The 12720-nt window shown below is 38.1% G+C and overlaps 1 protein-coding gene across 5 annotated transcripts in view; it reads left to right on the top strand.

Annotated features, from left to right (window-relative positions):
- pam (peptidylglycine alpha-amidating monooxygenase) overlaps positions 1-12720 on the top strand; it is a 56634-nt gene that overhangs the window by 32448 nt on the left and 11466 nt on the right. For 3 of the 5 annotated variants that reach the window (XM_051908718.1, XM_051908716.1, XM_051908717.1), the window contains exons 14-16: positions 714-773; positions 6628-6930; positions 12445-12574. In XM_051908718.1, the coding sequence (XP_051764678.1) occupies positions 714-773; positions 6628-6930; positions 12445-12574 (493 nt within the window). The remainder of the gene's footprint in view (positions 1-713; positions 774-6627; positions 6931-12444; positions 12575-12720) is intronic. The other 2 variants (XM_051908720.1, XM_051908719.1) reach the window with 1 other exon arrangement.

The following is a 12720-nucleotide window of genomic DNA, read 5'->3' as shown; positions in this document are numbered from 1 at the left end:
CAAACACAACCTCTGGATATGACGCTGAGCATGTGCACTCAACTTCTTCGGTCGACCATGGCGAGGCGTGTTCTGAGTGGAACCTGTCCTGTTAAACCGCTGTATGACCACCGTGCTGCAGCTCAGTTTTAGGGTCTTGGCAATCTTCTTATAGCCTACGCCATCTTTATGTAGAGCAACAATTCTTTTTTTCAGATCCTCAGAGAGTTCTTTGCCATGAGGTGCCATGTTGAACTTACAGTGACCAGTATGAGAGAGTGAGAGCGATAACACCAAATTTAACACACCTGCTCCCCATTCACACCTGAGACCTTGTAACACTAACGAGTCACATGACACCGGGGAGAGAAAATGGCTAATTGAGCCCAATTTGGACATTTTCACTTAGGGGTGTACTCACTTTTGTGGCCAGCGGTTTAGACATTAATGGCTGTGTGTTGAGTTATTTTGAGGGGACAGCAAATTTACACTGTTATACAAGCTGTACACTCACTACTTTACATTGTAGCAAAGTGTCATTTCTTCAGTGTTGTCACATGAAAAGCTATAATAAAATATTTACAAAAATGTGAGGGGTGTACTCACTTCTGTGAGATACTGTGTGTGTGTGTGTGTGTGTATATATATATATATTTAGATAATCCAGAATGTACTTAATTTGATTTTAGTTCTCACTTTTCTATATTTTCACATTTCTATTTTGATTTCCACAGATGCTGTGGAGACTTTGGAGCTGCAGCAGCCTAAGAGAGAAGAGGAAGTTCTGGATCAGGGTAAGATGTTTAAAAATTATTTCAAATTACAGACATAGTCATGACTGAGAGAGACTGTCCTGAAACAGTCATTGCTGGAATAGCATTACAAATGTAATTTGACACACAGTGGCTGAATGACATTCTTTCTCCATGAAAAAGCACAATGGATTTATAGTACAACTCATAAACAGAGGCTCAGAGACTCGAAATGAGTGTGTCAGATAGGGGAGTCATCCAAACGGAACAAGGGAATTAAATAAAAACTGCTCTAAACCTGCATGACTTTCTTTCTTCAGTGATACATGAAAGATGATGTTTTGAAAACTATGTTGCTCTTATCCATACAGTGAAAGATGGTGGAGATTGCATCACACTATGAATGTTTCACCATGTCTGCAGTGAAGTTTACAAAAATGACAACAAAGTAGTTTTCTAATGAAAATGTAATACTAAATAATAATTAACATAATAATATAATTAAGAAAAACAAAAACAATACAATACAATAAAAAAAAAATGCTCACAGCCTTCCAGTGTTGCCAAGTCCGTGTTTTTTTCCGCAGAATTGGGCTACTTTTTCACTGTTGCTGCTAGTTGTTGTTTTAGTCCACAGCTTGAAGCGACCCGCCTCCCTGAATGGAATAGTTTTGGCCTTTATTAACCGAGTTTTGAATAGCTATTGGACTGGTATTGTTACGCAAACCTGGCAACCCTGCAGCCTTCCCCTCTGACACAGCTCTCAAACTCATTCTCAAATCTTACTCACACTTAGTCTGTTTTTTTGGCCTGCTTGAGTTTAATAACTTTCATTTCATTTCCATAAAAGAAAGAAAATCATGTTTCAAGTGCCATATGGCTTGATAAACTCTTAAACATTTTACACATTATTCGATTCATTGGTGACATGAATAGGTCCTCTTGCTCATCTACTTGTGGATGCAAATAGGCTCAAGGCTGTGCATTTGTAAGCTGTATGCTTTGACATATGCTTTGCATTTATGTTCTGTTTTATCAGAGATTAGATTTAAAGGCATCATGACATGAGTCAAATTTTCTTTCATTTTCTTAATTCCTCAACTTTTTGATGATAAATGCACCAGTGCATGACAGCCTTCACAGCAATGTTTTTGATGAAATTACATTTTTAAGATGCTTTGTCAAGTTATAAGGAGTTCAAACTTTAAAAAAAAGCACCAAAAATTGTGCTGTTCCTAAACATGGAAACCCACATCTGAAGTACCTGATCACTTTAGTATGGGATTGTATGTTTCCTCTGCACATTTCAGCATGGATAACTTGTGAACGAGTGATTAAAAAAAAAACTTAACGGAAGATGGAGCAGTCAAAAACTATATTCACTGTCAGAAAAAAAGGTACGGTGCTTGTCACTGGGGCAGTACCCTAAGGAACAAAAGTGAAAAGGTACATCTTTGTACCTACTTACCCCTAAATAGTGCATATTAGTACCTTAAAGGTACATACTGTATTAGTACTTTAGGGTACTTTGTACCTTAGGGTACTGCCCCAGTGACAAGCACCGTACCTTTTTTTCTGACAGTGTTAGACCTGGTTGCAAACCTGTTGGTTAACCTGTTTCATTCTTATTTGTTCTGTTGGTGACTGTTAGTCTGAATTACTTTCACTTTGTGAGCTTTCGATGAATAAACAAAATACAAAGTCATATTGTTGTTCCCAAGGTCTCAAAACTCAACCCAGGAGCCACTAGGTGTTCTTCATCAGGGGCCAGTTTAACAGTTACCACTAGTAACTAATAATCCACCACAATTCAAACATAAGGCTGTATTTGAAAGGTTACCATTTACCAACAGTCTTTAAAACGTGTGGTGGGTGGCATTGATGTAAAGCCAGCAATGGGCATTAGTGTTAAATTCAGCACCAAAACCAAATGTTTCATTCACTTGGTCAGTGACTTTTCGGTCAGGGTGAAATTGCAAGCACAATAAACCTCACAAGAATGGGCCACTCTCCCATAGACTGGAGTGAGACCATAGACGTCTCTTGAGCTGTCGCAATCTTTCTTGGTGCTCCGTGGTGTGTGTAGTGCTTCAGTTTTACCTCAGAAAAGCCATTCAATGTCCAAAAACACATTAGTCAGCTACAAAAATGAACTTAGAGATGAGCATTTTGCTAAATATATGCACTATAGACTATTGCATATTCATTGTATTTGTACTTAACATGTCAATATTGAATGTATAAATACGTTTTATGACAGCCACGCTTTAAATGTTTAGGCCTATACAAAAAACGAGTAGAAACATAATTATTTCATTAAAAATTTCTTATAATGTTATTTTAAAAAAATATGTGTAATTTATATGTAAGTAGCTTACAAATCAGTAATTTTAACCTTAAATATTATAATGATGTACCAACTGGTGTTCCATGTATAGTTTACAGCATTAGTTTAAAGATATTTTTTTCTTTGAGGAAATTTGCCATGTACTGTACCTGATAGGCCCCAAACTAATCAATATTGGTATTTTGGTACATGATATTTTAATTGCTTTTTACAGAATAGATTTGTATGTTGTTGCATGTGGAGCTCATTTGCATAACCTGAAGCTCACGATTAGAACCGTGACTGAATTTTACCTATGCTTTACTTGCTTCCCAAACCACCTTTTGAAACTGTGGCAATTTTCTGAATGCATAGAGTCCAAACATAGTTGAAAATGTTGCAACTATCATGTATGCTTTCATTTGTATGTTAACAGCTGAATTTGTATGGACTAGCTGTTATTAAGAATACTTATTTCACTGAATGTTCGAAGAATACTTATTTCTCTTAGTTCCAGCCACTGCATGGCCAGTAAATTTTTTATAGCCACCCTGGTGTGAACCTTGGGATGAGAGTCAAGATGGGTGAAAGGCAGTTGAGGTCATAAGAACAGCATGTGGACCAATGAAGTCTTTTTTTTTTTTTTTTTTTCCAAGGCCTGGTAGTGGGGTCTACTTCTTGCCGTGTAAGAGATGTCTAGCAGTTGTTTTAGCAGCTTTAACTGAGGGCTCTAGTAATTTGTTTTGTATTAGTCCAAGATCCAATGGAAATCTATGAAGCATTGCACCACTGTGACAGTCAGAGAAACACTATTAAACAGGAGCCTGGAATGGTAGGGTCAGAATTGGGCGTAAATAACATGAAAGCATAGATCCATCCTGCCTTGTATCAGCAGTTCAGGCTGGTGGTGGTAGTGTGATGGTGTGGGGGATATTTTCTTGACATTTTGGGACACTTTGGGGCCCTTAGTATCAATTGAGCATTGTTTAAATGCCACAGCCTACCTGAGTATTGCTGCTGACCATCCCTTTATGACCACAGTGTACCCATCTTCTCATGGCTTTTTCAGCAGAAAAACGTGCCATGTCCCAAATTTCAAATTATATCAAACTAGTGTCTTGAACATGACAATGAGTTCACTATACTCAAATGGCCTCCACACCCACCAATCCTATAGAGCACCTTTGGGATGTGTTGGAACGGGTGATTCGCATCATGGATGTGTAGCCAACAAATCTGCAGCAACTGCATGATGTTATCATGTCAACATGGACCAAAATCTCTGAGGAATGTTTCCAGCACCTTGTTGAATCTATGCCACAAAGAATTAAGGCATTTCTGAAGGCAAAAGGAGTCCAACCCGGTACTAGCCGTTTGCTGCTTCTGGATTTGTAGATTTTTTTTGTTTTCTTCACGTTTCTATGGTATACTGGAAAACAAGCATTTCAGAGTTAATCGCAATTTAAATCGCAAGTTAATCGAAGGACAGCTGATCATCATTACAGTGCCAACCACATGTAACCATGCATCTCCCCAGACGTGTTTGAGAACTTGCAAGTGCATTGGTGGATGAGTGGAGTAACATCTCACAGCAAGAAATCTGGTAAATCTGGTGCCATCCATGAGGATGAGATGCTTAAGCAGATGCTGTAGTACTTAAAGCAGCTGCTGCCACACCAGATGCTGACTTCTACTTTTGATATTGATCCCTTCTTTGTTCAGGGACTCATTATTCCATTTCTGTTTGTCAAATGTCTGTGAAACTTGTTCAGTTCATGTCTCAGTTGTTGATTCTTTTTATGTTCACACAAATATTTACACACCTTAAGAAATTTGCTAAACAAAAACAAAAAAAGCAGTTGAAAATAAGAGGACATTTCTTTTTTGCTAAGTTTATATAAACTCTTGGTTGATGCTTAAAATCTGGCTTGACTGCCATACATGTCGATTCATTGACATTCATTTGTGCAGTGATATCACAGAATTAGATAAAACAAAACATCAACTGGCAGTTTGTTAAAAATTGTTTGAGCAGTCGCACTAGATCTTATATGGCAGCAGAATGCTTTTTGCAAAAAATCATTGGCTCTATGGTGGAGAAAGGACTGTTTTGGAGTGCAAAACTGACTGTGAAAAATGCCAAAAACAAAAGATATCACATCACCAGAAGTTAGACCTACTGTAGAGAGCCTATGCTGTGTAGAAAAACATCTACAAATGTTGCCTGGTAGGACAAGCAGATGTTTGTTATGATGGATGGAAGCCTTTAGGAAAGACGACCATTGGCTAAATACAAAGACTGTGCCTGATACTTATCCGATGCCACTAATCTATGAGATACTATAGTCCCTAGATGGTGCCGGCTGGTTTAGCACAAACTTTTATACTCAGTTTACTGGCAAGTAAGGATGCACTGATCCAATACCTGACTTTTTTATTGGATTGGTTAGATAGGATATATCTGGATATTTGGGTTGTTAAATATAAGTTCATAGAAACTCTTGTGAAACTCTCCATGAAAACATCAAATAATTGTTTTTCACACTTTTCTTATGTCAAAAAATTCCCCATATGCAGATCTTTTACAATCTAGTCATCAATCTTTTGAAGTAATCTGAACAAATTTCATAAATTATCAAATTTCATGCTTCCTCAGCATACTTCCAAGTGAGACCTAATAATATTCCTCTTAAAATTGACTCGTTTCTTGAAACTTAAAATTGTTTACTAGAATAGACAGTGCTATTCTGTAACTCAATAAGTGAAGTCTAATATTTATTAATAACTTCACTAATACTATTCAACATTAAGCACAGTCATTTAATCATAAATTTGATATCAATTTATATCCTATCTCAATTAATGATTGCTAATTTGTTTCATTGTAAAAGTAAAAGTTGTGCATGTAGTATGGTGCCCTTTTCTCAGTTTGATCCACTGACCCTCAAAATGTCTGTGCATGGACATGCATCTAGACAAATAGTCATAGAAAGGTGTAAAATTGTAGCTTCTTTATTTGACCACTGTTGCAGTAAAATATTATAGTGATGATAGTGCTCGAGTCGCACTGGTACATACTGTTATGCATTTCACTGTACCGAGAATGCGCAGTTCATGCTCTGAATTGTTTATTCAGATATCTCTGTTGTGCAGGGTGATTTTGTGTTCACATAGTAGCCAATGGAATAGTTTTAATTTGGTTCATTTTGTAATCCAGCATTCTGACCATTTTCATTTTGCGTGCCAGTGAGGACGCCAGAACACTAAAACACCCAGTCATCCTTATCAGAATAGACGTACTGTATGTGGTACAGGTCTGATATAAAAGACTGTTGATGTTGCACAGTCTTCCTGTTACACTAGATCTCAGTGGAGGCCGTGTCATACAATATGATAAGCAACAGTCATAAAGGACAGACAAAAATAGCACAATGTATACCTAGCCGTTGAGTATATCTAATACATCACCAGCACAACCTCCCTTTCTCCACTCTAAAGATTTTCTCACTTTTCACACCACCATTCCTCTTTTGTCTTTCCGCTTTTCCTCCTCTGTTTCTTCCTGTGCAGGTGACCTCTATTCCCTTCTCTCTAAACTGCTGGGGGAGAGAGAGGATGTTGTCAACGTGCATAAGTACAACCCTGCAGATGCGGCCCGAGCCCAGACACATCTGATGGCAGAGATTGATAGCATAATGCAAAAAAAAGACCTGGGCTGGCCACGTTTAGGCTACAAAACAAAAGAGGATGCAATTCTGGTGAGGGACAGAGTGCACAAGTTTCACCAGTTAGAGTCCACTGTCAGCCCCTCAAGGAGCAGGACTGTACCCGCCAGACAGCCGACCACAGGGGAGGCTCAAAGGGACAAACAAGGTGGGTTTCGGCCTCGTTTTTTAACCCAACAAAGAGCAAGGGCATACATGTATCAAGTGTTTTGTGGACAGTAAGCATTCAACCCATGGGCCACAATGTCAGCTGAGACAGGCATTTGTTTCCCACATATCCATTTGTTTTCCTTTTGACGCCTGTTTCCACCCATCTCACTGCTATCATTTATACTTTGGGTTGTGCAGATTGTTGGCTAAGTGTGTAATGTTATAGCATGTGGTATTCATAATTCTCTAATGAACGATCTGAAACATGAGAATTGCTATAGGATAGATTTCAAGATGCATTGCGTTCATCTTGTTGGTCACAAATTCATCCTTGTGAGCAAGATCATCAATATATTTGGTCAGTTTTCCCTGAAGTTGATTTTCACTGAAAGATTGTCAGGAGTACACAAGCATGCATAGTGCATTCAGAAAATGTTCAGACCCCTTTTTTCACATTTTGTTACATTGTAAACAAAATGAAAAAAGAAAAATCACACGGACATAAGTATTCAGACCATTAACTCAGACCATTACGCAGCCTCGGGTCTTTTTGGGTATGATGCAGCAAGCTTTGTACTCTTGGATTTGGAGATTTTCTTCCGTTTTTCTGTGCAGATCCTCTCAAGCTCTGTCAGGTTGGTTGGTGACCATCCGTGGACAGCCATTTTTTTTAGCAGCCAAGTCTCTAAAGAGATGTTCAATTGGGTTTAAATCCAGGCCCTGGCTGGGACACTGGAACTCGGGCTGGGAGTTGTCCCTGTAGGCACTTTTGCATTGCCTTGGCTGTTTGCTTAGGGTCATTTTGCCCTGTTGGAGGGTGAACCTTCAGCCCAGTCTGAGGTCCTATATTTTCATTAAGGGCATCTCTGTATTTTACTGTGTTCAGCTTTCTTTCTACCCTTACCAGTTCCCAGTCCCTGCCTCTAAGACACTCCTACAGCACCACCACGCTTCATCAGTGGGATGGCTATTGTGCAGGTGATGAGCAGTGCCTGTTTCCTCCAGACGTGATGCTAGTAACAGTTTTTTTTCTTTTTTTAGTAACAAGTTTTTTTTTTTTTTGGCAAATTCCAAGCTTGCCTTCACTAAGGAGAGGCTTTCATCTGGCTACTCTTCAGTAAAGCTCAGATCAGTGGAGTGTTGTAGTGATGGTTGTCCTTCTACAAGTTTCTTCCATCTCCACTCATGATCTAAGGAGCTCAACCAGAGTGACCATCAGGATCTTGGACACCTCTTTTGCCAAGGCCCTTCTCACCGTCATTTTCCAGCTCTAGGAAGAGTCCTGGTTGTTTAAATGGACTTCTTCCATTTAAGAATTATGGCATATGCAAAATGAGTAAATAAATGTGATTTCATGCATTTGTCTATTTCTTAGCACAGATGCTAAGCAAATATTTTTTGCCTTAATTTTGGACCATATATAAATTGTTTTTTAGTTTGAAATGGAGCAAAAAATTTCTTTGACTTGGGCTATATTTTATTTTACATAATGCCGCTTGGTTTGATGTTAAATAGTGTGAAGACATTCATCCATTAAGTGTCTTTTACAGTGCTCAGCGTAAATGAGTACACCCCCTTAGAAAAGTAACATTTTAAACAATATCTCAATGAACACAAAAACAATTTCCAAAATGTTGACAAGACTAAGTTTTATATAACATCTGTTTAACTTATAACATGAAAGTAAGGTTAATAATATAACTTAGAGAACAAAATTTTCAGTTTTACTCAAATTAGGGTGATGCAAAAATGAGTACACCCCACTGAAAGTCTCTCGAGCAAAGCTAAATTTTAGACTACAAATGTCTAATTTAACAAGAACTCAACCACAGATGAGTCTAATTATTCATTACACTGGTGTCCAGCAGACAGTTGACTATAAAGGGGTGTTAAAACCCCTTCCCATTTCATGCTGTCAGCAATGGCACCACATGGAAGAGAAATGTCACAAGACCTGAGAAAGAAAATAATTTCTTTACACCAGAAAGGTGAAGACTACAAGAAGATTAGCAAAGCTTTACTTATCAGTCAGAATTCTATAGCAAAAGTGGTACAAAAATTTAAAAAAGATGGAACTGCAACCATCTCACAGAGACGTCCAGGTCGTCCACGGAAGTTAACACCTCGACAGGAGCGTCTTCTGATGAGAAGGGTTGAAGAAAATCGGCATGCAAGTTCACTGCAGTTATCTAAAGAAGTAAAAAGCCAAACTGGGGTGACTATTTCCTGTGACACAATACGGCGTACGCTGCAGAGGAATGGCATGCATGGGTGCCGTCCACGAAAGAAGCCTTTCCTAAAGCCCAGGCACAAAAAAGCCCACCTAGAGTTTGCCAGGGCCCATGCTGACAAAGATGAAGACTACTGGGACTCTATACTCTGGAATGATGAGACCAAGATAAATGTTTTTGGAACTGATGGCTTCAAACCTGTATAGTGTCGCAAAAGTGAGGAATACAAAGAAAAATGCATGGTGCCTACAGTGAAACATGGTGGTGGCAGTGTCCTTACGTGGGGCTGCATAAGTGCTGCTGGTGTCGGGCAGCTGCAATTCATTGATGGCATCATGAATTCACAGATGTACTGCTCTATACTGAAAGGGAAGATGCTACCATCACTTCATGCCCTTGGTCGTCGTGCACTTTTCCAACATGACAATGATCCTAAACACACATCTGGATTTCTGTTGGATTTCTGAAGAAGAACAGGGTGAAAGTGATTCATTGGCTCCTGATCTGACCCCAATCAAACACCTATGGGGAATTCTGAAGAGGCAAGTTGAGCATCACTCTCCATCCAGCATCCAGTGTCTAAAAGAGGTCATTCTTGAAAAATGGAAAAAGATAGATGTTGCAAAATGTTGTCAACTTGTTCATTCCATGCCTAGAAGACATGGAGGCCATACAAAGTACTAGATGTAGTAGTTTTTGTTGTGGGGTGTACTCAATTTTGCATCACCCTAATTTTTTTTTTTTTTTGAAAATTTTATATTGCTTTTTTCAAATATAACAATAACAACGAACAACAAACATCTGACAAAACTCAAAGGAGAAAAATAAAACCAAAAATAAACAATAAATTACACATACACACACACACAAAAAAAAGAGATACATGTAAAACAGTTTAAAAAAAAAAAATCAACAACTATCAAATCAAGTCACGTGGCACTATATTTATATAATTCAAAAAGGGTTTCCAAATTTTATAAAATAGATCACCCCTGCCCCTCACTTGAATATGTGATCTTCTCTAAAGGTACACAGCTGCAAACCTCCGACAACCACAGTGCAATTGGCACATCGGAGTCTGCTTTCCATTTCAAAGCTATACATTTTTTGGCTATTATTAACAAAATTTCCGTAAGTTTAATAGCATGACTATTTCGGAGGTTAGAGTTAGTAAAATTACCTAATAAACACACCTCAGGATCCACTCAATGCAAAGCTGCTTTGACACAATCTACATTGTAAAAAGCGCTATATAAATAAAGGTGACTTGACTTGACTTGACTTGACTGGAAAATCAATTCCATGAATCTGTGATATACTTTCACATACTTTCACCCAAAACACATTCATTTTAGGACACAACCAGGTAGAATGCAAAAATGTTCCTTCTTCTGTACCACATCTGAAGCAAAGGGGTGAAATACTGTTATTAAATTTATGTAATCTAGATGGGGTGTAGTAACGCTGGTGTAAAAAGTTAAATTGAATTAGTCTATACCTAGAATTCAAGGTTGAGGTGACCCCATCTTTACACAATGCATCACCCTAATTTGAATAAAACTGAAAAATGTGTAATCCAAGTTATATTATTAACCTTACTTTTATGTTGTAAGTTAAAAAGATGTTACATTAAACTTAGTCTTGTCAACATTTTGGAAATTGTTTTTGTGTTCATTGAGATATTGTTTAAAATGTTACTTTTCAAAGGGGGTGTACTCATTTATGCTGAGCACTGTATGTACAATTTCTTCTGGGGACTGCAGTATAATAGATATCAATGACATCTTTGGGTGTTTGAAGTAGGTTTATAAATTTTACGGAGAACAAGTTATTGATATCTTGCAGTTTAGTTAGTGGTCAGATGTTATTTTTTGATCTGTGAATTTGTTCAGTGAAGGATTCTTAAGACTGATTTACACCCAGTCCATTTGTTTGTGAATTGGGCTACACCGTATGTGCATGCAGCCCACGAGGACAACTTAGAGAAAGACATGTTTTCTAGACATTATTTACAAGCAGTATGTCATCACATTGAAGCACTGCTGCTGAAAAGTGACAGTTTGCATTCTGTGCACATTATACACTTAAGGTGCATCCCAATTTGCTTACTTGTGCTTAATTCTATGCTGTTTTCGTTTAAATAGTGTGAGTAGTGTATTGACACTGATAATTCCAAAAAAAGAAGTGCACTTCAAATACCTGGATGTTGCACATGAATGCCTTTCCATTTCGAAGCTTGAATGCGACAAGCTTATAATCACAACTTTACAAGTGGGAATTATCAAATTTCCGATAGCATGTGAAGGCAGCATTTATTTACCAAAAAAAGTGTTGGACACAATTGCACTCAATTGTCACCGCTTTCCTTGCGTAGCAGAGGGGGAGGAGCATCGGACTATGATCTTGAATGACAAAATAACCTCATAAAGTTCATACAATACACGGTTGAGTAAATAATACATGGGTTGGCAATCTATGGCATGCGGAGGAATATTTACAGAAGCATGCACCTCGGGTCATGTGACTGGTTTGTTAGATCTACACACTAGCTCAGGTTATAATCTCACTGTTGAATAGTATTTATAGCTCCTAACTTAAAACAGGCTGTGTGATAATGAGGAATGATTACCTCAAAATGTACATCCGTATGCAAGTTCGAGGGACTTTAAGTTAAATACAAAAACCTTTTTTAGTTATTGTCACATGCCAGTGATTATCCCTGGCACGCGTGCCATAGGTTGCCGACCCCTGACATGGTGCATACTATAAGTGCAGTGTATGTATGTCATTTGCTTACTGCTGTCTTTTAAAATAGGTGGTATGGCATTCCAAACATACAATGTAAAGTTTTTAGCACTCTGCAATCCACATTAATTCCTCATTTCCCACTAGAGTTCAGATCATAAAAGTGTTCACATACAGAAGTCGAGTACAGGTTGACTTCACATTCAGAATGTTTCTATTGTGCTGTGTCTAGGTGTGTAAAAATGCACATGCATCAATCTGATGTGGTCATTATTCCGCTATACATGACAAACTTATTTAGGCTGTTTTTATTATTATTATTATTATTTTTTTACTTTCTTTTTCTTTTTCGACATGAGCTAGTTGTCTTTGTGCTCTGCTGATGCATCTGTGAATAAAGTGTGCTTAGATAGATGTCTGTGTTGTTTGAAACAAGAACCCACAGTTAGGATTTTAAATGTTGTTTTTTCTTCTTCATAATATTTTACACATTCAAATCCAAACCAAAATTCAAATTTGTGTGTGTGTGTGCACAGGTGCCCATCTGGTGGAGGTGTCAGACTGGCCTGAGGTGGAGCTGCAGCTTGGGCAGGTGTCTGGTCTGGCTCTGAACTCTAATGGTGACCTGATCATCTTCCACCGAGGAGATCACATATGGGGAAGGGAGTACGTTCTGGAATATAAACCCACTCCATATATTTAAGCATTCTCAACCCAAAGGCTCTGGAGAAAAAAAAAACTTTTTAAGAGAATTTGTGCATTTTAAGTGATAAAACAGTGCTGATGTAGAATTAAGCGCTATCTAGACATGT

This window comes from Ctenopharyngodon idella, chromosome 10 (assembly GCF_019924925.1).
Source record: "Ctenopharyngodon idella isolate HZGC_01 chromosome 10, HZGC01, whole genome shotgun sequence".
NCBI classification, from domain to species: Eukaryota; Metazoa; Chordata; class Actinopteri; order Cypriniformes; family Xenocyprididae; genus Ctenopharyngodon; species Ctenopharyngodon idella.
The sequence above is the reverse complement of the archived record's forward strand: the minus strand, read 5'-3'. Positions and strand labels throughout refer to the sequence as shown.